Below are 22,213 nucleotides of genomic sequence, written 5' to 3' on the forward strand. Positions count from 1 at the left end.
TTTGCCTATTTTTTTTAGATAATTAACTGTACACAATGCTAATTACTCTTTTTCTGCCAAAATATTCATTCTATTTTTGAGATTCATTTATGTTTCCTGTACCATATTTCATTTATTTTCATTGATGTAAAGCAAACAATACTTTGGTGTGGTGGGCTTTCCTGTACATAGTAGCATGTTTAACAGCATCTCTGGCCTCTACCCTTTAGATGCCAATTGCACATACCTGTCTCTCCTCCCATACCTGCTTCTCTCATTTTGACAACCAAAAATGTTTACAGACAGTGGTAAATGTTCCCATGGGTGCAAAATTTCTGTCCTGTGAGAACTGTCCTAAAGTATTTACTATGTGAAAATACTAGTTTATTTAAATTTACCCACTTGAAGAATATTGGGTTGTTTCCAGCTTTTGGATATGATGAACAGTGCTACTCTAAGCTCTCTTTGACAGATCTTAATTCAGTGTCCGTGTATACAAGATGCTTTGTTTGTGTACTGAGAAGTGAAATTGCTGGAGTGTAAGAGATGAAACTTTTCGAGGTAGTGCCAGACTGTTGTCTGAAGTCGTTGTAGAAATTGCTTGTCCTTTTGTATTTTCATGTGTATTTTAGAATTAGATTGCCAAGTTCTACTTAAAAAAAACAAAAAACAAAAAAAAAAAAAAAAAAACCCCTAAACTTGGAGCTTTAAATAGAATTAAAATTAATTTGTGTAACAGATTTCTCAAACTCCATAATGTTGACATTGGGGCTGGATAGTTATTTATTGGGGGAAGCTTTCTTGCATTGTAGAATATTTACCAGGATCTCTGATCTCTACCCTTGAATGACATTAGCATCCCACCCTAACCTTCAGTTAGTTATTCATATCTGTGGGGAGTGGAAAGCAAAAGTTGAGAACTACTGCTGTATAGAAGGAGGGTGAATAACATCTTTGTAAAAGCAAGTCTTCAGGGCACCTGGGTGGCTCCATTAGTTAAAGCCTCTGCCTTTGGCTCAGGTCATGATCCCAGGGTTCTGAATGGAGCCCCACATAGGTGTCTCTGCTTAGCGGGGAGCCTGCTTCCCCCTCTCTCTGCCTTCCTCTGCCTACTTGTGATCTCTCTCTGTCAAATAAATAAATAAAATCTTAAAAAAAAAAAAAAGCAAGTCTTTAAATTGATGATCATTGCATATATTTATTTATTTAGATCTTTATTTTTTTCAATATTTCAGAGGGTATTTTTATACATGAGTGAAAATGTTTTATATATCTGTTATTAAAATCTGTATTTTTGGACAAACCTTTTTAAAAATTATTATAAATAGTATTTTTGAGTAGGCTTTTTTTAAAGAGGACTTTCAAATTTATGATAAAATTGAGCTAAAACTATGCAGTGTTCTCTCTTCTCTCTGCTAGTTTCCCCTATTATTAACATCTTACATTAGCTTGATACATTAGTTAAAATTGGTAAACCAGTTTTGATACATTATTAATTAAAGTTCATAGTTTACATTAGGGTTATCTTTTCGTGCTTCAGATTTCTAGGATTTTTACAAATGTATGATGTTATGTATCCAGTATCACGGTATCAGATGAATAGTCTCATTGCCCTAAAATTCCCCACTGTACTCCTTCTGAATATCTCTATCCACCCCAAGTCTCCACCCCTCATTCTTAGGGTACCCCTGTTTTTTTTTAATGTTAAACCCAGCATGCCTTTCTGAAATGAATTCACCTTGATCGTGATATATCTTATTTATTAAATTATTGGTTGCTTTGGTCGGCTAATAATTAGTTCAGGATTTTTTTATATTTGTATTCATTGATGAGATTGACCTGCAATTTTCCCTTGCCATTCTTTCCATCTCAGGTTTTATTATCAAGGCTTTGCTGACCTTATAAAATGGATGGTAGAGAATACCCTTTTTTGTTTTGTTTTATTTTCCTAGAAGAGTATAACATTTCATAGAATTTGCTATTGAAACTATATGGGCCTGAATTGTTTTTCTTTGTTTTTGTTGGAATATTTTAAACTACTGATTCAGTTTCTTTAGCTGATTTAGTACTGTTCAGGTTTATTTGTTTTTAACAAGCTATATTTTATAGGAAATTACTATTTTCATTTGAATTTTCAAATTTATTTAATATGGTTGTTTTTAATAGCACCTTATATTTTTAATGTGTATAACTTCTTGTGATATTCCTTTTCATTAGTTCAAAATGTTTTCTTTTTTGATTATTTATTTTCAGTTAGCCAACATATAGTACATCATTACTTTTTGATGTAACGTTCAACTTCATCACTTATTAGTTGTGTATAACACCCAGTACTCATCACATGTGCCCTCCTTAATACCCATTATCCGGTTAGCCCATCCCCTTACTCCCCTTCCCTTATGTAACCCCCAGTTTTTTTCCCAGAGTCTCATGGTTTGTCTCTCTCTCTGATTTCTTTCTATTCAGTTTTCCCTCCCTTCCCCTGTGGTCCTCTGCGCTGTTCCTTATATTGTAGGTATGAGTGAAACCATTTGACAGTTGTCTTTCTCTGCTTGACTTGTTTCACTTAGCATAATCCCCTGAAGTTCATCCATGTCAGTGCAGATGGTAGGTATTCATCTTTTCTGATAGCTGAGTAATATTCCATTATTAACAACATCTTCTTTATCCATTTGTCTGTTTAAGGACATCTTGGCTTCTTGGACATTCATTGCTGCTGTGAGCTTTGACAAAAAGGAATCAAAATGTTTTCTAATTCTTTTTTTTCTTTGATTCATGGATTATTTAAAAGCCTATTTCTTAACTTCCAAACGTGATTTTCGGTTAACTTTTGTTAATGATTTCTTCTTAGCTTAATTGAACTTGAGGCCAGAGAAAATGGTCTGTATAGTTTTAGTCCTTTTTGTGTGGTCATGTGGTTAGTTTTTGCAAACATTTTATGTATGTTTGAAATCCGTATTTATTATATATTATCTAAATGCATTTGTGTCCATCAGGTTAAGGTTTTTTAATAATTGTGTTAAAATATTTTACATTCATTTAATCTTTAACTTTCTAGCAGTTATTGAGAGAAAAAAGTTCCACATCAAGATTGTGGATTTATATATTTCTTCTTGATTTCTCCTGGAAGACTTTTCTCTTCCCTCATCCTCTTTTTCATGTCACATGCTTCATTAGGTGCATATAAATACTATTTCTTGTAACTAAAATGTTTTATGTTTATTTAATGATCCACTTTATCTTTAGCAGTGCTTTTTCAATTTTTTAAATTTAAACTTTATTTTTTCAGTGTTCCAAGATTCATTGTTTATGCATCACACCTAGTGCTCCATGCAATATGTGCCCTCCTTAATACTTACCACCAGGCTCCACCAATTCCCCACTCCCCTCCTCTCCAAAACCCTCAGTTTGTTTCTCAGAGTCCACAGTATCTCATGGTTTGTCTTCCCCTCCGATTCCCCCAACTCCCTTCACCTCTCCTCCCAATGTCCTCCTTGTTATTCCTTATGCTCCACAAGTAAGTGAGACCATGTGATAACTGACTGTCTCTGCTTGACTTATTTTACTCAGCATAATCTTCTCCAGTTCCATCCATGTCATTAAAAGAGTTGAGTATTCATCCATTCTGTTGGAAGCATAATACTCCATTGTATATGTGGACCATATCTTCTTTAACCATTTGTCTGTTGAAGGGCATCTTGGCTCCTTCCACAGTTTGGCAACTGTGGCCATTGCTGCTATGAACATTAGGGTGCAGATGGCCCTTCTTTTCATGACATCTGTATCTTTGGGGTAAATACCCAGTAGTACATTTGCAGGGTCATAGGGTAGCTCTATTTTTAATTTTTTGAGGAATCTCCATACTGTTTTCCAAAGTGGCTGCACCAACTTGCATTCCCACCAACAGTGTAAGAGTGTTCCCCTTTCTCCACGTCCTCTCCAACACTTGTTTCCTGTCCTGTTGATTTTGTCCATTCTGACTGGTATAAGGTGGTGTCAGTGTGGTTTTGATTTGAATCTCCCTGATGGATTCAGGGAACATTTTTTCATTTGTCTGTTAGCCATTTGTATGTTTTCTTTGGAGAAGTGTCTGTTCATGTCTTCTGTCCATTTTTTGACATGATTATCTGATTTTTGAGTGTTGAGTTTGAGGAGTTCTTTATAGATCTTGGATATCAGCCCTTTGTCTGTAGTGTCATTTGCGAATATCTTCTCCCATTCCGTGAGTTGCCTCTTTGTTTTGTTGACTGTTTCCTTTGCTGTGCAGAAACTTTTGGTCTTGATTAAGTCCCAAAAGTTCATTTTCGCTTTTATTTCCTTTGCCTTTGGAGATATGTTTTGAAAGAAGTTGCTGTGGCTGATGTCGAAGAGATTACTGGCTATGTTCTCCTCTAGGATTTTGATAGATTCCTGCCTCACATTGAGGTTTTTTATCCATTTCGAGTTTATCTTTATGAATTTTTTTTAACAAATTGACTCTTCTTCTATACATAGCTGTCCAATTTTCTATATATAGACCATTCTTCTATACATAGCTGTCCAATTTTCCCAGCACCATTTATTCAAGACACTGTCTTTTTCTAACACTAGGTAGTTGTTCCTGCTTTGTCAAAGATTATTTGACTGTAGAGTTGAGGGTCCATATCTGGACTCTGTTCTTTTCCACTGGTCTATGTGTTTCTGTGCCAGTACCATGCTGTCTTGGTTATTATAGCTTTGTAATAAAGCTTGAAATCACGCAGTGTGATGCCCCCAGTTTTGTTTTTCTTTTTCAACATTTCCTTAGTGATTTGAGGTCTTTTCTGGTTCCATACAAATTTTAGGATTGTTTGTTCCAGCATTTTGAAAAATGCCGGTGGAATTTTGATCAGGATGGCATTGAAAGTATGGATTGCTCCAGCCAGTATAGACATTTTAACGACGTTAATTCTTCCAATCCGTGAGCATGGACTGCTTTTCTTCAATTTCTTTCATGAGTGTTCTGTAGTTCTTCGAGTACAGATCCTTTACCTCTTTGGTTAGGATTATTCCCAGGTATCTTATGGTTCTTGGTGGTATAGTAAATGGAATCAATTCTCTAATTTCCCTTCCTATATTTTCATTGTTAGTGTATAAGAAAGCAACTGATTTCTGTGCATTGGTTTTGTATCCTGCCACATTACTGAATTGCTGTATGAATTCTAGTAATTAGGGGGTGGAACCTTTGGGTTTTCCATTTAAAGTATCATGTCTCTGGCAGTGCTTTTTCTCTGAAAAAATTTTTTTACTTGAATTTAATGAAGCTCCTTCTATGTTTTTTTGTGGCCTAACTTTTTCTCTTCTCTTCTCTTCTCATTGTTTTTGAGTCCTCGGCTCTTAGATGCCTTTTGTAAACAACATATGGACAGTATTTTTTCATTCAGTTGGAAAACTATTTTCATTGTATCACTTAATCTTTTTTACAATTAATGTAAACATTTGATGTTTGAATTTATATTGAACTAGTGTTTGTTGTTTATCCTGACTGCTCTGTATGTTTTCTTTTTGCCTTTAGATTCTTTGAATTCAAAAGAATTCATTTTCTCCCCTCTACTTATTTGGACATTTTTGTACTCTTTACATGCATTTAATGGTTACCCTAAGGATTGTAAAAGTCATACTTAATGTAGCACAATCCAAAGGTAATTACCACCTCCATCCTTTTCCCAATCAGGGCAAGGATCTAGAACTGTAAATACATTTACTTCCTTCCTTCTGTTGTAACTCAAGTCTGTTTCATTTTCCTGTAGTCATTATTATTTCAAATAATTAAATTATTATTGTTTTAGCTTTACCTATAAACACGCTACTTTATTTGTTCTTTTTTTTTTTACCACGTCATATATACCTGAGGTAACTTCTGCCTAAAGTGCAGCACTTAGAAATTCCAGTGAGGTTCTGTTGGAGATTTGTAGACTCTCGGACTTTTTCTGAAGATTTGTTTAACTTGTCTTTATTTTTTAAAATATATTTCGATGAGTATATTATATAATATTGGCAGTTTTTTACATTTAGCACACTGAAGACATTTCACTGTCTTCTGGCTTGTATTGTTGTTGAGAACTGGGAATAATAATTTTCTTCTCTTTCAATACTAGTTTTCCCAACATTTAAGGTTTCTCTTTGTTTCTGGTATTCTCTAGTCTGTCTATATTATGTTCTATAGAACATATTTCTTTAGATTGGTGTTTTCATCTGTTACCCTTCTAAAATATTGTGCTTCTCATTTTATTTCTCTTCTGTTTCAGTAACTTTGTTTAAATCTTGAATATTGTCTTCTATATACCTATTTGCATTTTTTAACTTCTGTGCTGCTTTCTGCACAATATATCCCCTATCTTCATTTACTTACTTTTTTTCATCTGTGGCAATCTGTTTCAGTTACTGTTCTGGTCTTTTCTAGAAATTATAGTTAATGAGTCTCTCTCTCTCTTTAAAGATTTTTTTTTTAATTTATCAGAGAGAGAGAGAGAGAGCGTGAACACAGGCAGACAGAATGGCAGGCAGAGGCAGAGGGAGAATCAGACTCCCTGCCGAGCAAGGAGCCCGATGTGGGACTCGATCCCAGGACGCTGGGATCATGACCCGAGCCAAAGGCAGCTGCTCAACCAACTGAGCCACCCAGGCGTCCCTCTCTCTCTCTTTAAATACTGTTTATTTGAGTGAGACGGGGAGAAAGAGAGAGAGAGAGAGAGAAAGAGAGCACAAGCAGGGGGAAGGAGCAGAGGGAGAGGGAAAAGCAGACTCCCAGTTAAGCAGGGAGTCAGATGCAGGGCTCCATCCCAGGATCTAGAGATCAAGACCTGAGCTGAAGGCACACACTTAACTGGCTGAGGACTGAGCCACCCAGACACCCCATGTGGCTCTCTTTTACAGAAAAAGAAGTCCATGGAATTGTTCCCTGTCAATATTCATTCAGTTTTGTGTTTTCCTTTTTTAACATGGAGATTTTTTTTTCACAATCTATATCTAATACTTTAAGTCTTAGTGAGTTTATTTCTGGGGTCTTTCTTTTGCTTGTTGTCACCTTTCTTGTTGATAGTTTAGTTACTTTTTATTTCAGGCTCCACATTTCCTCTCACATTTATTTGAAGTGTAGGATAAAGGTATTTTTCCTATAGAGAAGGTTTAAGATTTGCTTGACAGGTACCCAGGACTGTTTCCAACTAAGTTCCATCTGAAGTTTTCTGTATCAGATTTTAGGATATTTGTGAGAGCACTAGTGTTTGATTACTACCTCTCAGGTATCTGTCTCCTTCTACACAGTATTAAAAAAGCTTTCTTAATAGACCACAGAATATGAGGTGTTAGATTTACTGCTGGTTTAATCTTAACTTACAGATGAAATCCTTTAAGCCCCCACTTCATGAAAGAGTTGTTCTTTTAGACCCTTTACTTAGGAAGTCCCAGCTTGTGCATTGTATTTTAGTCCCAGTAAGTATTATCAGAGAAGTGATTTTAGTGCTCTTTTTGTATTTTGGTTTCTGTTTTTAGTTTGTTTTTACCCTACTAATTCCCACTACTTCATAAGGTTTCAGATGCTTTTCAAAGCGTTTTTCGTATTTTCATTAGCATTTCAGGAAGAGGGTTTATATAAAAATATTGTTTATAATACTACCCTAATCAAAAGTGGTTTTTTTTTTTAAGATTTTATTTATTTCTTTGAGAGAGAATGAGTGAGAGAGAGCCTGAGAGAGAGGACAAGGTCAGAGGGAGAAGCAGACTCCCCAAGGAGCTGGGAGCCCGATGTGGGACTCGATCCTGGAAGTCTGGGATCATGACCTGAGCCGAAGGCAGTTGCTCAACCAACTGAGCCACCCAGGTGCCCTCTAATCAAAAGTTTTATATACCAATTTAAAGTGATTTCTTCGCTTGGGTAACTCTGTGTGTGTGTAACTCATAATTTTGAAACTTCCACACTTAGACATATTTTGCTTATTTATGTTTTATATTGTTATAAGATAATTTCTACATTCATGGACTTCTAATCTCTTGGGATTAAAGTCTCAATTTTTCATTATTCTTAGGGTTTTAGAAGAGCTTTCAAATGTAGAGACATACAGCTACTATTTTAAGGAAGAGTGCAGTGAAAACCACGGATAATCCTGATGGGCTCATCATATAGGAAAAACTGTTGGATGTGTGGAGTGTAAGATAAATATTATTAAAATAAGAGAATGGAACATGAAATATTTTGGTATATTTTAATCTTCCTTTTTCTAGGTCTAGTGGATTTCTGAGGAGGTGTGTGTGTGTGTAAAAAATTTATGTACCCTAAATTATTTTTTAAAATAATAAAATAATCACATAAATATAGTCAACTGTTTTTTTTTTTTTAAGATGTTATTTATTTAACAGACAGCAATCGCTGATAGAGTGAGGGGAAGCAAGTTCCCCACTGAGCACAGAGCCCGATGTGGGGCTCGATCCCATGACCCTGGGATCATGACCTGAGCTGAAGGCAGAGGCCCACTAAGCACCAGGCGCCCCTGATTTTTTTTTTCTATGAAGCTACAAAGGCAATTAAATAGAGAAATAATCATCTTTTCAACAAATCATACATGAACAATTGGATATCAGTGTGGAAAAAATGAACTTGAGCACAGATCTTACCCCTTTGCACAAAACTTAACTCATGTAAAATGTAAAATTCTTAATTTCTAAAATAAAACATAAAGTCTATGTGACCTTAAGTTTAGTGATGAGGTTTTGATTTTTTGATTTTTATATTTTTTTAAGATTTTATTTATTTATTTGACAGAGATCATAATTAGGCAGAGAGGCAGACAGAGAGAGAGGGGGACGCAGGCTTCCTGCTGAGCAGAGAACCTAATGCCCGGACTCGATCCCAGAATCCAGAGACCATGACCTGAGCCGAAGGCAAGAGGCTTAACCCACTGAGCCACCCAGGCGTCCCGGTTTTGATGTTTTTAAAGTTGTAACAGCCAAGAGCACGATTGATGAAAGAAGCACTTGGGAAGTTGGACCTTACCGAAATTAAAATATTTTATGCTCTGCAAAAGATATTGTTAAGAAAATTAAAATAAAAGTCACAGACTGGGAAAATATATTTCCAAGACACATGTATGATAAAGGACTTGTATTCAGAATATACAAAGAGCTCTAAAAACTGAATGATAAATAAATACCTCAATAAAAAAGTGGGCGAAGACCTGAACAGATATTTCAGCAGCAAGGTATACAGATGGCATATAGACAAGTAAAAAGATGCGCAACATGATTTGTCATAAGGGAAGTGCAAATTAAAACAATAAAAAGATAGTTAGATAGTCAGTTAGAATGGCTAAAATACAAAAACTGGCAATACCATTCACTGTCAAGGATGTGAAGCTATAGGAAATCATGATTGGTGGAAATGCAAAATGGTATAGCCACTTTGGAAGACAGTCTGACAGTTTTTTACAAAAGTAAACATAGCCTTACTGTAAAATACAACAAAAATAAATAAAGTATTTACTAATTGACTTGAAATATGTCCACACAAAAACCTGCATGTATTTATAGTAATTATATTCATTAGTTACCCAAAACTGGAAGCAATCTAGATGCCCTTCAGTAGATGAAATGGATAAACTGCTACATTCATACAGTGGAGTACTATTGGTGATAGGAAGGAATGAGCACTCATGTCATGCAAAAAGCATAGATGAATCTTAATAGGTATTGTGGAGTGAAAGAAGCCAGTCTGAAAAGGCTACATACTGTAATTTAGTTTATGTCACTTTCTGGAAAAGGGTAAATTGTACAGATGTTAAACATACCAGTGTTTGCCAGGGTTTTAGGGAGGAAGGAGAGTTGAATCACAGGGCATTAGGGTTGTGAAACTCTTCTGTAAGATTATCCAGCTATAATGCTGGATATTTGCTATTATGAGTTTCTGAAACCCATAGAACATCTAGCACTAAGAATGAACATTGATGTTTGCAAATTAAAAAAAAAAAATCCCTAATGAGGTCGTTCTGGGATGAATTCAGACTGTAACAAAAGAATCAAATTGTATTACAAATACATGAAAGAACCTTGAAGAGGTTTGGGGAAAATGCTGTCCTAAATAACTGAAGAGTGGAAACTCTAAAAGTAAAGGCAAAAGGAACTGTATAAAAAGCATGGTACTCTAATTGTAGTTCTTTTCCCCTGGGTATGTGCTGCCAATTCTGAAGTCATGTTATACATGTATACCAGAATTGAAAATTTTAATAAATAGGTGGTTGATGGTGAGAACCAGAGTTTTCACTGTAGGAAATCATGGAGAAAAGCAAAGAAAGGGGAGGACTCTAGAATATTCATGTGGTAATACAGTTAAAAGATATATGTATAACTTATTTATAGCTTAATATAGATACATATGGTTACATATAGAAATAGCTAATGTTTTTATACACACATATATATTTCCCATTATTTAAGAGGAGAGGGCCTAAAAGAAATTACATTCCACCAGCAGTAATACACTTAACACATAGATCTTGGTTTCTAATTCCATTCTCTAATAAGGAACTAGTCTTTACTGTCACCATTTAATTTTTTTCTTCAGTTCTCTAAGACTAAAAATCTTTGGCTGATATTTTTCCTCTAATGTGTAGTTTTTACCTTATGAAGTTCTCAAAGTCCTTTAATAATAGCCTGAAAATTTGGGTCTTCACAGAAGTGCATAGAGCTAAATTTTCATACAGTTTCAAAAGGTCCATAGATATTTAAGAATCTATATGCCACAGATTAAGAAGCCCTGCTCCTCTTGAATCATGTTAATAGTAGTTCCTTGAAGGTAGCAGATGGATGTTTTAAAAAGTAAATTTATTTTTTCCTCTTTGACATTTCCTTTAATTCTTGTCTTTCGTGGACTGAAGATGAGATTATTTGGTTTTTGAAGATTTGGTGAAAGTGGTCTGAAAAAGCCCTAGGACAATGCTTACTTTTGGCCCTGGGCTATATTAGCATGGTTCAACCGAGCTCTAAATTTGAAATTTTAAAAAAAATATATTTTATTTATTTATTTGACAGAGATAACAAGTAACCAGAGAGGCAGGCAGAGAGGAAGGGAAGCAGGCTTCCTGCTGAGCCGAAAGTCCAATGCAGAGCCCGATCCCTGGACCCTGGGATCATGACCTGAGCCGAAGGCAGAGGCTTTAACCTACTGAGCCACCCAGGTGGCCCCTGAAATTCTAATATGTAGTAAATTTATCTGTTCTTGAAGTGGATGAAATGTACCTCATGCCGTCTTGAAAGACTATAGTCAGTTGGTACTCCTATATCATATGCCAAAATGTGAGTTTTCTTTTTTAAACAGTTAGTTTGATATTTCACCTATTTTTTGTTTTTACAGAGGAAGAATTATATAAGCTTTTTGTAAGGAATGTTACCCAGTGCAGTTTGCCATTTAGAGACAGACTCATTACTGGAGATACAGTCACAACAGTTTCTTTTTTTTATTCATGCAGGGTATCTGTGGAGGCCTATAATTTCATATATATAATTTCATATATATATATACATAATTGAAATATAATTTCAATATATATATATTTTTTAAGTAGGCCCCACACTCATTGTGGATGGAGCCCAGCATGGGCCTTGAACTCATAATCCTGAGATCAAGAATCAGATAACCAACTGAGCCATCCAGGTGCCCCCAACAATTTCTATTTTAATATATTCTGAAAGCTCTGTTTCCCAACATGTATATTTACAATAACCTATGAGGTAATTTTTTTCCACTTGTGTGCATACTACCTTGATAGTCAGCATGTATCAAAAGATATTTATAATTACGCTTAAAGTGTTCATTAAAAAGCAACCAAAGTATCTGTCTCTCTCTTCCTTTCCATCATCCTTCTCCTCGAATCTTGAGAAAGATGTATGCAGTCACTGAATCGTAGGTAACTGCTATGTTCTGTTTTCTGGTATGTAATGTTTCTTTAGTAAATACTTCTCAATTTGAGTAACCTCAGCATTTCTTCTCCTTTTCTGACTTAGACTTTCTCTAGTAATTTATCCATATTTATTTTCAGTTTTTCTCCACTTTATTTTGATATAAAATCTGCTGTCTAGTACTTAAAGTAAAAATGAAACAAAATAAGAATACAAAAAATTGTCCTGTTACATGCTTGGATTTTCTCTCATTCATCACCAGATTAGATCTTATTTATAAATAAATTTTACAAATAAATTAAAAAATATTTATTTATAAATATATTTATAGACTTTATAATCCACTCTTTAAAAGAAAATCCTTAAAATAGAAAGTTGTTTTCTGTATGGAACAGCTAATCAGAAGCCTCTGAGGAAGGTTCTCTGCTAAGTGCTCTTAGGCAGTGTTAGTACATTTCACCTATAATGGGGCTCACTAATTTTGAAGGGGACAGAATGTTACTGTGTCATAGAAGATATAAACCCAAAAGGGCCTTCTGTTATATTTGGATAAATTGATTTGTCACTGAATAAATTCTTGTATGCTTTCAGTTTTCTGTCTGCTTCTGTATTTAATTGAAAGGATACAGAGAAGGCTAGAGTTCTTGCTTTGGCATTAAAAAATGAGGAGGATGAGATGAGACAGTTCTCTAAACCATGTGGTTCATGTAAAATGGGGTTAAGAGTTCACGGGTTCCTGCTTCTGAGACAGTGACTTTTTTATCACCTTAACTCATCTCTCTGGTGGGTTTTAGTAATTTTGGACAGAGAGGTTTAGTATTTATGTGATTGTTTCCACTCTGGAAGTGGAGGCTTTGGTCTGGTTGATGGGAAAACTGCTGGAATTACTTTGCCTGGTTCTGGAATAAAAGATTACTGGTCTCATTCTTCAGATGGCATTAACCTGGCAACATGTGCAGTTAGGAATCTGGCTTTCAGTAGAGCTCAACTAAGAAACTAGAGATTTTAGTTTCCCTCTAAAATGGGCAGGCTAATCTACTAAAAAAACGAATGCTCAAAGTAGGTGAGCATCTTACCTGCTGCAAGTATAATAGGTTACCTTATTTTGTTCTCATATCCTTAGTTGTTTAACAAACATTTTTTCAGTGCCTCCTATGTACCAAGCACTATTCCAAGCACTACACATTATGGCATTGAACAAAAAAAAGATTCCTAGTGGCGCCTGTGTGGCTCAGTGGGTCAAAGCCTCTGCCTTCGGCTCTGGTCATGATCCCAGAGTCCTGGGATTGAGCCCCACATCAGGCTCTCTGCTCAGCAGGGAGCCTTCTTCTTCCTCTCTCTCTCTCTCTGCCTCCTCTCTGCCTACTTGTGATCTCTGTCAAATAAATAATCAAATCTTTAAAAAAAAAAATTCCTACACTGAAGTGTGGTATTCTCACCATTTTAATAGAAATCTGAATTTCATAGAGAACAATTGATTTTTTTTTCAGTGTCCTATAGCTTGGTAACTCGTGGAAATAAGATTTAAATCCTACTATGTCTGATGCCAAAGATTTTAAACCACCTAGAATGACTTCTTGAGGGTTTTATTAAATGTTGTGGTTACTATAAACATGATTACAACTTCTTTTCATTGTTGTCCATAACACTAACTATGCCAGGGGTATGTTCTCCAACACTATTTTCAACTTCATTTTTTTGTATTCTATAATAGCTGGGAAGGAAAACATAAAATTTTCCATTTGGGGCAAGCTTATGTCAAGCATTCTTAGCTTACCCTCTAATGAGTGCATATTGGTAGTGACTACACAAATGCTTGATAGGCAGAGTTTAATAGCAATCTGTCTTTCAGTTTAGTTTTTAACATTTTATTTTTTATTTGAAATGTATTAATTCCTTATTTTGAGTAATATATTCATATAGTTCAAATTTCAAGAAATGCAAAGGGTATGCAATATAATATCTCCATTATATCCCTCAACCTCAACCACGTATTTCTCTTTCCCTGAGATAACCAGTTTTGCTAGATATTTGTGTATCTTTCCATAATATCTTAAAGCATATGCAATCAAATACATATATGTTCCTTTTGTCATGTATGAATATGTCCTGCAGATCTTTCCATATCCAACATAGATGTGTTTATTGTTTTAGACAGCTCCAGGATCCCATTGATTTTAGTCAGTTAAGAGTAGTGGTTAGTTATAGACCCTCTAGCCAGACTATGCATAGAGACCACAAATCTACTGGGAAACCCCTTTTACAAGTTGCTAGGTCCCTCAATTTCTCTTCTGTAAAATGAGAGAAAAATTGTATATTCTTCATAGGTATTGTTGTGAAGATTAAATATGTTAACTTCCAGGGTTTATTTTTTAGAACAATGCCTGGCAGATAATGCGCATCCCAGTGTTAGTTGCTACCACCATTATTATTAGCATCAGCACTTTTAGTTATTAATCAGAATATTATTTATGGGTATACATATTTTTCCCTTTTTCTTTGCAAGCAGTGCTTCAGGGAAAAACGTCGCACCTTCATTATTTCATGTGTGTGAGTTTATGGATGCTTTGCAACAAGTACAAAATCAAGGCCAAGGAGTATATGAGTTTGCAATTTCAGTAAACATTTGCCAAACTGCATACCATAGGGATTGTTTAAAGTTAGGTTCCTCCAGCAGTTTGACATAATTTAAATGATTGAGAACTTGATGGTTGCTTTCTGATGTTATTGTTTCTGGAATTATTCATGGTTACCAATGACAATTTTGAAAGTTCTTCCTTCAAATTAGAAGTATAATCCTGTCAGGAGGGCCTGCTTAAACAAAAAAATTTTTTAAATATAAAATATGTATGTGAGGAATCTCACAGATAGTGTTTCAGAGAGTGGAAGATAATCTTTTTTTTTTTTTTTTCATTCTTGAGATATTTATGTTTCTGTGAATCTGAATTATTTCAGTTCTTTTTTTTTTTTTTTAAGTTTTTATTTATTTATTTGGCAGACAGAGGTCACAAGTAGGCAGAGAGAGGAGGAAGCAGGCTCTCTGCTCGGCAGGGAGAGAGAGCAGAGAGCCTGATGTGGGGCTCGATCCCAGAATCCTGGGATCATGACCTGAGCCGAAGGCAGAGGCTTTAACCCAGGGAGCCACCCAGGCGCCCCTGAATTATTTCAGTTCTTTATGTTTATTATCCATTGTCAAAGAAAGCTTAAAATAGGAGAGAGAAGACTTATAATGTCAGACATTTTTTGAGGGACTGGGCTAAATAACAACGATTAATAAGTAGTAGTCTCTGCTATACTTTTATCTAGTGGGAGAGGTAGAGGGGGCCATATGCAGAAATGTAGAATGGGACAAAGAAAAATGTGTTGGACAGAACTTTGGAAATTACCTGTATTTATTCAGGTAAATGACTAAAAGTAAGTGAAAGAAATCAAAGTAAGTCATCAGAGAATACAGTGTAAGGATATAGTGTTAACAGAAACCAGTATAATGAGAAAATGTTTTAAATAGAATAGATAGGGTATTACTAAAGAAAGACTTTGGTGTAACAGTCAGCAGATAATAGGTGTCAGGAAGCAGTTGCAGTAGAGTAGGGGGATTGGGCTGAAGAAGAATGAACAGTTAGCTTTAAAATAAATAGGCTAATGTGTTTTTTTGTTTGTTTGTTTGTTTTTTGTTTAAATCTTTAATTTTTTATTTTTTATAAACATATATTTTTATCCCCAGGGGTACAGGTCTGTGAATCACCAGGTTTACACACTTCACAGCACTCACCAAAGCACATACCCTCCCCAATGTCCATAATCCCACCCCCTTCTCCCAAACCCCCTCCCCCCAGCAACCCTCAGTTTGTTTTGTGAGATTAAGAGTCACTTATGGTTTGTCTCCCTCCCAATCCCATGTTTTGAATAGTCATTGTGGCAACAGCAGGATTTTCTTCTTTTAAAAAACCTCAGTGACAAGCTTCTGTTCATTCAAAATTATAGCTTTAAATACCTGATCTTATTTTATTAATAATTGTTACTTGTATATGGTAGTCATTTTTAGAGATGCTAAGTATGCAGCTGGTTTTTATTTTGCTTTTAAGACTAATTACTGTTTTGTTGTCTTTCACTTTATGATAGTAAATAGAGCAAAAACAGTCCTCTGTTTATGAGCTAGTTTTTAGTCCATTGGAATTACAGTTAAGACTTCACTGTATATGAAAACTGCTATGTCAATCATGGAAATAGAATTGAACTTTATTTATACTCATATTTAACAATGACACATGTAAATTTTAAGTCATCTCTAAACCCTTGTGGAGCTTGAACCTACAATTCTGAGATGAGAGTCGCATGCTCTACATACTGAGTCAGCCAGGCACTCTTTGACATATGTAATTTTTTATTGAATGACTATGATTAGCAATGTCCTTTTTCTTGATTTTTTAAAAATCAATTTTACCAAGATATAATTTCCAAATGCACACATTTTAAGTGTACAGATAAATGACTTTTGAGAAATGCATATAGCCATTTAATATAAATTCTACTCTGTGCAAAATATAAAATATTTCCATCTCTCCAAGAACAACTGATTCTTCTCATGTTTAATAACTTAAAAATCTGATTTTATTTCTTTTGCTTGATTAGTACTTAAAGAAAATAATTTTGCTTATCAAGAGTACTGTGAAACAACTTCCGAAATTACATGCTTTTTATATATGGGACTCTATTTCAGGTGTACAAAATGCTCGCTAACCCAAGCAAGGTTAAAACAGTTTTGTGTAATTTGAGTGACTTTTATTTATTCATTTATTTTTGAGGAGGGGGTAGGGGCAGAGGGAGAGAGAGAATCCCAAGCAGGCTCTGTACTTGGTGAGGAGCTGGATGTGGGGCTCGATCTGAGGACTCTGAGATCATGACTCAAGCCAAAATCTAGAGTTGGACACTCAACTAACTGAGCCACCCAGGCATTCCTAATTTGAGTGATTTTTAAAAAATTAATTTGTTTAATTGTTTGATGAGTACAGGTCTATGATTCATCAGTCTTACACAATTCATAGCACCCACCACAACACATACCCTCCCCAGTGTCAATCCCCCAGCCACACCATCCCTCCACCCTTCTCCCTTCCAGCAACCCTCAATTTGTTTCCTGAGATAAGAGTCTCTTATGGTTTGTCTCCATCTCTGGTTTCATTTTGTTTCATTTTCCCCCTCCCTTCCCCTATCCTTTGTCTTACTTCTGAGATTCCTTATACCAGTGAGATCATATGATAACTTGTTTCTTTCTAATTGACTTATTTCACTTAGCATAATACCCTCTAGTTCCATCCACATTGTTGCAAATGGGTAAGATTTCATTTCTTTTGATGGCTGCATAGTATTCCATCATATGTGTAGACATTCAGGTGCACATGGCCCTTCGGATCACTACATTTGTATCTTTAGGGTAAATACCTAGTAGTACAATTATTGGGTCATAGGGTGGCTCTGTTTTTAACTTTATTATTATTTTATTTCTTTTCAGGGTAACAGTATTCATTATTTTTATACCACACCCAGTGCTCCAGGCAATCCATGCCCTCCTTAATACCCACCACCTGGCTTCCCCAACCACCCCCCCCCCAAACCTTCAGGTTGTTTTTCAGAGTCAATAGTCTCTCATGGTTTACCTCCTCTTCCAGTTTCCCTCAACTCCCTTCTCCTCTCCATCTCCCCATGTCCTCCATGTTATTTGTTATGCTCCACAAATAAAGTGAAACCATATGATAATTGACTCTCTCTGCTTGACTTACTTCACTCAGCATAATCTCTTCCAGTCCCATCCAAGTTGCTACAAAAGTTGGGTATTCATCCTTTCTGATGGAGGCATAATACTCCATAGTGTATATGGACCACATCTTTCTATCCATTCGTCCGTTGAAGGGCATCTTGATTCTTTCCACAGTTTGGCGACCATGGCCATTACTGCTATAAACATGGGGTACACTACATCTGTATTTTTGGGGTAAATACCCAGGAGTGCAATTGCAGGGTCATAGGGAAGCTCTATTTTTAATTTATTGAGGAATCTCCACACTGTTCTCCAAAGTGGATGCACCACCTTGCATTCCTACCAACAGTGTAAGAGGGTTCCCCTTTCTCCACATCCTCTCCAACACGTGTTGTTTCCTGTCTTGCTAATTTTGGCCATTCTAACTGGTGTAAGGTGGACTTTCAATGTGGTTCTAATTTGAATCTCCCTAATGGCTAGTGATGATGAACATTTTTTCATGTGTCTGATAGCCATTTGTATGTCTTCATTGGAGAAGTGTCTGTTCATATCATGAGGAACTTCCGTACTGTTTTATTTTGAATGATTTTTAAAGAATGTTGGACAGAGACTTACTTTTACTTGAGATAATTTATAATTAGCAATTCAATGCGATTTTATTTATTTTTTAAAAAAACTTCTGAAAATAATGTTTGTATTGTAGTGCATAAGCAAGCTGCCTACAATGCTTTTAAATACTGTCTGTGATACTGTTTTTCCCATAAAAAAATAAAATCACATTGTAAAAATCTCCCATTGTCTTTAGGAAATTGCCTGTTGGGGAGGAACTCTATAAAAATACTTTCCCTTTTCATTCACCTTCCAGTCTAGACTCTCATCTCTATAACTGGGTGTAAGTGATCCCTATTGGTGGTACTAAATGAATTCAGCATCCTGAAAATGAACAAGAGAGCTGTACCTCAAGTAATTAAAAGATGCTTAGAAATGGTTGTGATTAAAAAGATAAGGGAGGTACCATTTTTTCTCATTTATATTAATAAAAACTAAGTCAAATTAAGTTTGATATGCCAAATGTGCCACTGCAGTATTTTAGTAGCCCACTCAAGAGTATACTTGATGACTTTTAGTGACTCTCTACTGCTTTATACTGTCTCCTGTAAGAGTATAGTACACTTCAGAGAATTTTCCCTCTTGTATACCCAAATGTGATTTGAGTCAGAGCTGGTAATCACTGGCGAGCAACCTGTTAAAGGTTATAAAATATTTTCTAATTGATTCATTAAGTCTTGTGATTTTTAACTTGGACATTTTACATGTGTACAGTTGAAACTGAACCTCGTGTAATTATTAGACCAGTGTTCTCTGTAACTCCAGATTGATTTTGAACCTTATTCAACCTTTGTTAGTGGTTCAAACCTTATTTGAACCTTATTTTACTTAAATTATGTTAATTTTTAATACATTTTTGATACAAACTCTTACTACTTTTAGAGTGATAATATTTATGTAATAATGATTGAGATAAAAATTATGTAGCTAATAAAAGTAGTACTAAAGAATGGAATGAGAAAGGAGGTTAACTTTTTCTTTCTTTGATGCATATGTTGAAGTTACCAAGCTATTTTTCATGTTCAGATAAAGCAATCTAATCGACAAGTGTCTCTAGATAAGGAACACTTAGTTTAATTTATAGAAAAATATTCTGTTGATAACAAATACCAGAAAAAGGCATGAAGAGAGATAATATTCTCTATATATGGATGTTTTTCATACTAAGGCAGTCATCCGTATGCGTGAATAGCGCCAGTCAATCCTTACAGCCCGCCAGACAATTTAAATTTATTATTTTATGACTCCATCTTTTCCTTCCCTAACATTCCTTGCAGTTTTTTCCTCATACTTATCTAATTCACAGAATATTTAGGTTTTTAAAAAATGTCTAAAGAACTTTGAAGTTCTTAAACAAGGAGTTCCTTTAAGTAGGAGTTCAGGGGAAGAAAAAACTCCAAACACTTTGATATAAAATTTTTCAAACATAAATTTTTCAGACATTGGTCAGGTTAAATTTAATGTTTAGGATGGGATAGGAAAAGATTAACTGTTAAATCTGTTGTTCCACAGGTACTGTGAGAATAGAGATGTTTCGAAATATGCAGAATGCAGAAATCATCAGAAAAATGACTGAAGAATTTGATGAGGTATAACATTTCCGTATTTATAGATTGCCTAATTATACTTCAAAAATGGTAAATATGTTGACTACTTCAAATTTTATTTTGATTTGGTGTTTAAGAGAAGATACACTTTTTCTTCATTTATATATTAACCCATGTTACTAAATCTAAAGGTAACGATCTTTGTCAATTTCATTTCCTTGCATGGAGGTGTGCGTTGTAAATGATAAGGATAATAAAATTAGTGATATGAAGTAGAAGTTGATTCTTGACATTCATTCTTGAAGACCACCTAAATCCCCAAATTTATAAATGTATCTCCAGTAGTTTTATGTTCTGCAGAATCAGTCATGTTAAATCCTTTAAAGAAAAAAGGGTTTGGAGGTCAAATAAGTGTGAGTAGGCTGCATATTATGCCTGTTGTAGAGATTGTCAAAGCACATTATCTTATTTAAGGTTCTTAGAAATCCCGATGGAACAATAACCTGCTTAACTTCATTCAATCCAGCATTCCTGAAATTTTTTTATGTATTTCTCAACATACTACCCCCTCCCCAACCCCACCCCCATTTTGTTTGTTTCTGTAAAACTTAAACTTCTCTTTGGGACATCTACTTGAGAATATTCTGATTTCTACTTAAAATACACGTTTTCTTTGCTAGTCTTCACAAAATTATCAGCTTTACACTGATTCTACGTGTTGAAACACCTTCACAATTTTATTTATGTATTCTGTTTATGGTAAATTCATTTTATGTCATGCTTTAGACCACCATTAATTTTAGTTTTAATATTCTGCCTTTTGATTTAAATAAGATTTCTCTCTCTTTTCTGAACTTTCAACACTAACAACAAAGATTGTTCGTGGGGGTATTTTGTTTTGCTTTATTAATATATAATGTATTATTTGTTTCAGGGGTACGGGTCTGTGAATCATCGGTCTTACACCATTCACAGCACTCACCATAGAACATACCCACCCCAATGTTCATCACCCAACAACCCTATTCCTCCCCACTCCCCCCAGCATCCCTCAGTTTGTTTCCAGAGATTAAGAGTCTCTTATGGTTTGCTTCCCTTCTGATACCATCTTGTTTCATTTTTCCCTCCCTTCCCCACACGAACCTCCACCCTGCCTCTCAAATTCCTCATATCAGAGAGCTGATATGATACTTGTCTTTCTCTGATTGACTAATTTCAGTTAACATAGTACCCTCTAGTTCCGTCCACATCATTGCAAATGCAAGATTTCATTTTTACAACAAAGATGGTTTTTTTCCCCAGGTCCACACTTTCAGTGGGGTGGGCTTAGATTTTTATTTTTTTTATTTTTAGTAGTAGGAATATCTATATTTGATTGAAAAAAGTACTACAAATACATCGTAAAACAAACACATGTTGCAACACTGTGTATCTTTTTCATCAGGTGTTCACCTTTATTCTAATGGCACACACTAAAACATTTTCTTTTCTTTCTTTTTTTTTTTTAATAGATTTTATTTATTTATCAGAGGGGGTGGAGAGAGCGAGCACAGGCAGACAGAATGGCAGGCAGAGGGAGAAGCAGGCTCCCTGCTGAGCAAGGAGCCCGATGTGGGACTCAATCCCAGGATGCTGGGATCATGACCTGAGCCGAAGGCAGCTGCGTAACCAACTGAGCCACCCAGGCATCCCACCAAAACATTTTCATAAGCATCTTTTTTTTCTTTCTTTTTAAGATTTTATTTATTTATTTATTTTAGAGAGAGAGAGAAGAAAACATGAGCAGGGAGCCTGAGGTGGGACTTGATCCCGGGACTCTTGATTATGGCCAAGCTGAAGGCAGAGGCTTAATTGACTGAGCCACCCAGGCGCCCCTCATGAGCATTTTTATAGAAGCATTCTGTCAGTGGCTTTCAGACTGTTTAGTCACATTCCATGGGAGGTAGGGTAGACCTTGCATTGTGACCCATGTATATAATGCCATAATTACTTGTTTTCATTTCTGTAATCCAAAACATTCTGAAATTCCAAAGGACTCCCCCCCCCCCCAATTTACTGGTGGCACAACTGGCCCAGCTAACCTCAAGCTATTAAAATTTATATTTATCTCAGTCATTGTGAATATTTACTTGTCTTTCTGGTAAAATACTAATGTTCTTGATGACAGGGGGCTGCCCCAGATTCTCTTGGATTGTGATGGGATATAAAGTATATGTACTATATTAACTTCTAAAATTAAAAAAATTTTGTATTCAGAAACATTTCTGTGAAACTACTTTTCATTTAAAAAAGGGTTTTTTTTATAACTTCATGAGTTTATATGTGGCAGATAGAAGATAATGAAGCCAAACTAAGGGGAAAGTGGTGGGTTTACTCACCAACTACAGTACTAACTACCATGCCAGGCTTGCAA

The 22,213-nt window shown here is 35.3% G+C and overlaps 1 protein-coding gene across 3 annotated transcripts in view; it reads left to right on the forward strand.

Annotated features, from left to right (window-relative positions):
• Positions 1-22,213, forward strand: part of STAG1 (stromal antigen 1) — a 428,247-nt gene that overhangs the window by 222,618 nt on the left and 183,416 nt on the right. For all 3 annotated transcript variants that reach the window (XM_013061415.2, XM_004762454.3, XM_045088872.1), the window contains one exon: positions 19,766-19,842. In XM_013061415.2, coding sequence (XP_012916869.1) covers positions 19,766-19,842 — 77 coding nt within the window. The remainder of the gene's footprint in view (positions 1-19,765; positions 19,843-22,213) is intronic.

This window comes from Mustela putorius, unplaced genomic scaffold, assembly GCF_011764305.1.
Source record: "Mustela putorius furo isolate JIRA1106 unplaced genomic scaffold, ASM1176430v1.1 tig00003834_pilon_pilon_pilon, whole genome shotgun sequence".
Lineage (NCBI taxonomy): Eukaryota > Metazoa > Chordata > Mammalia > Carnivora > Mustelidae > Mustela > Mustela putorius.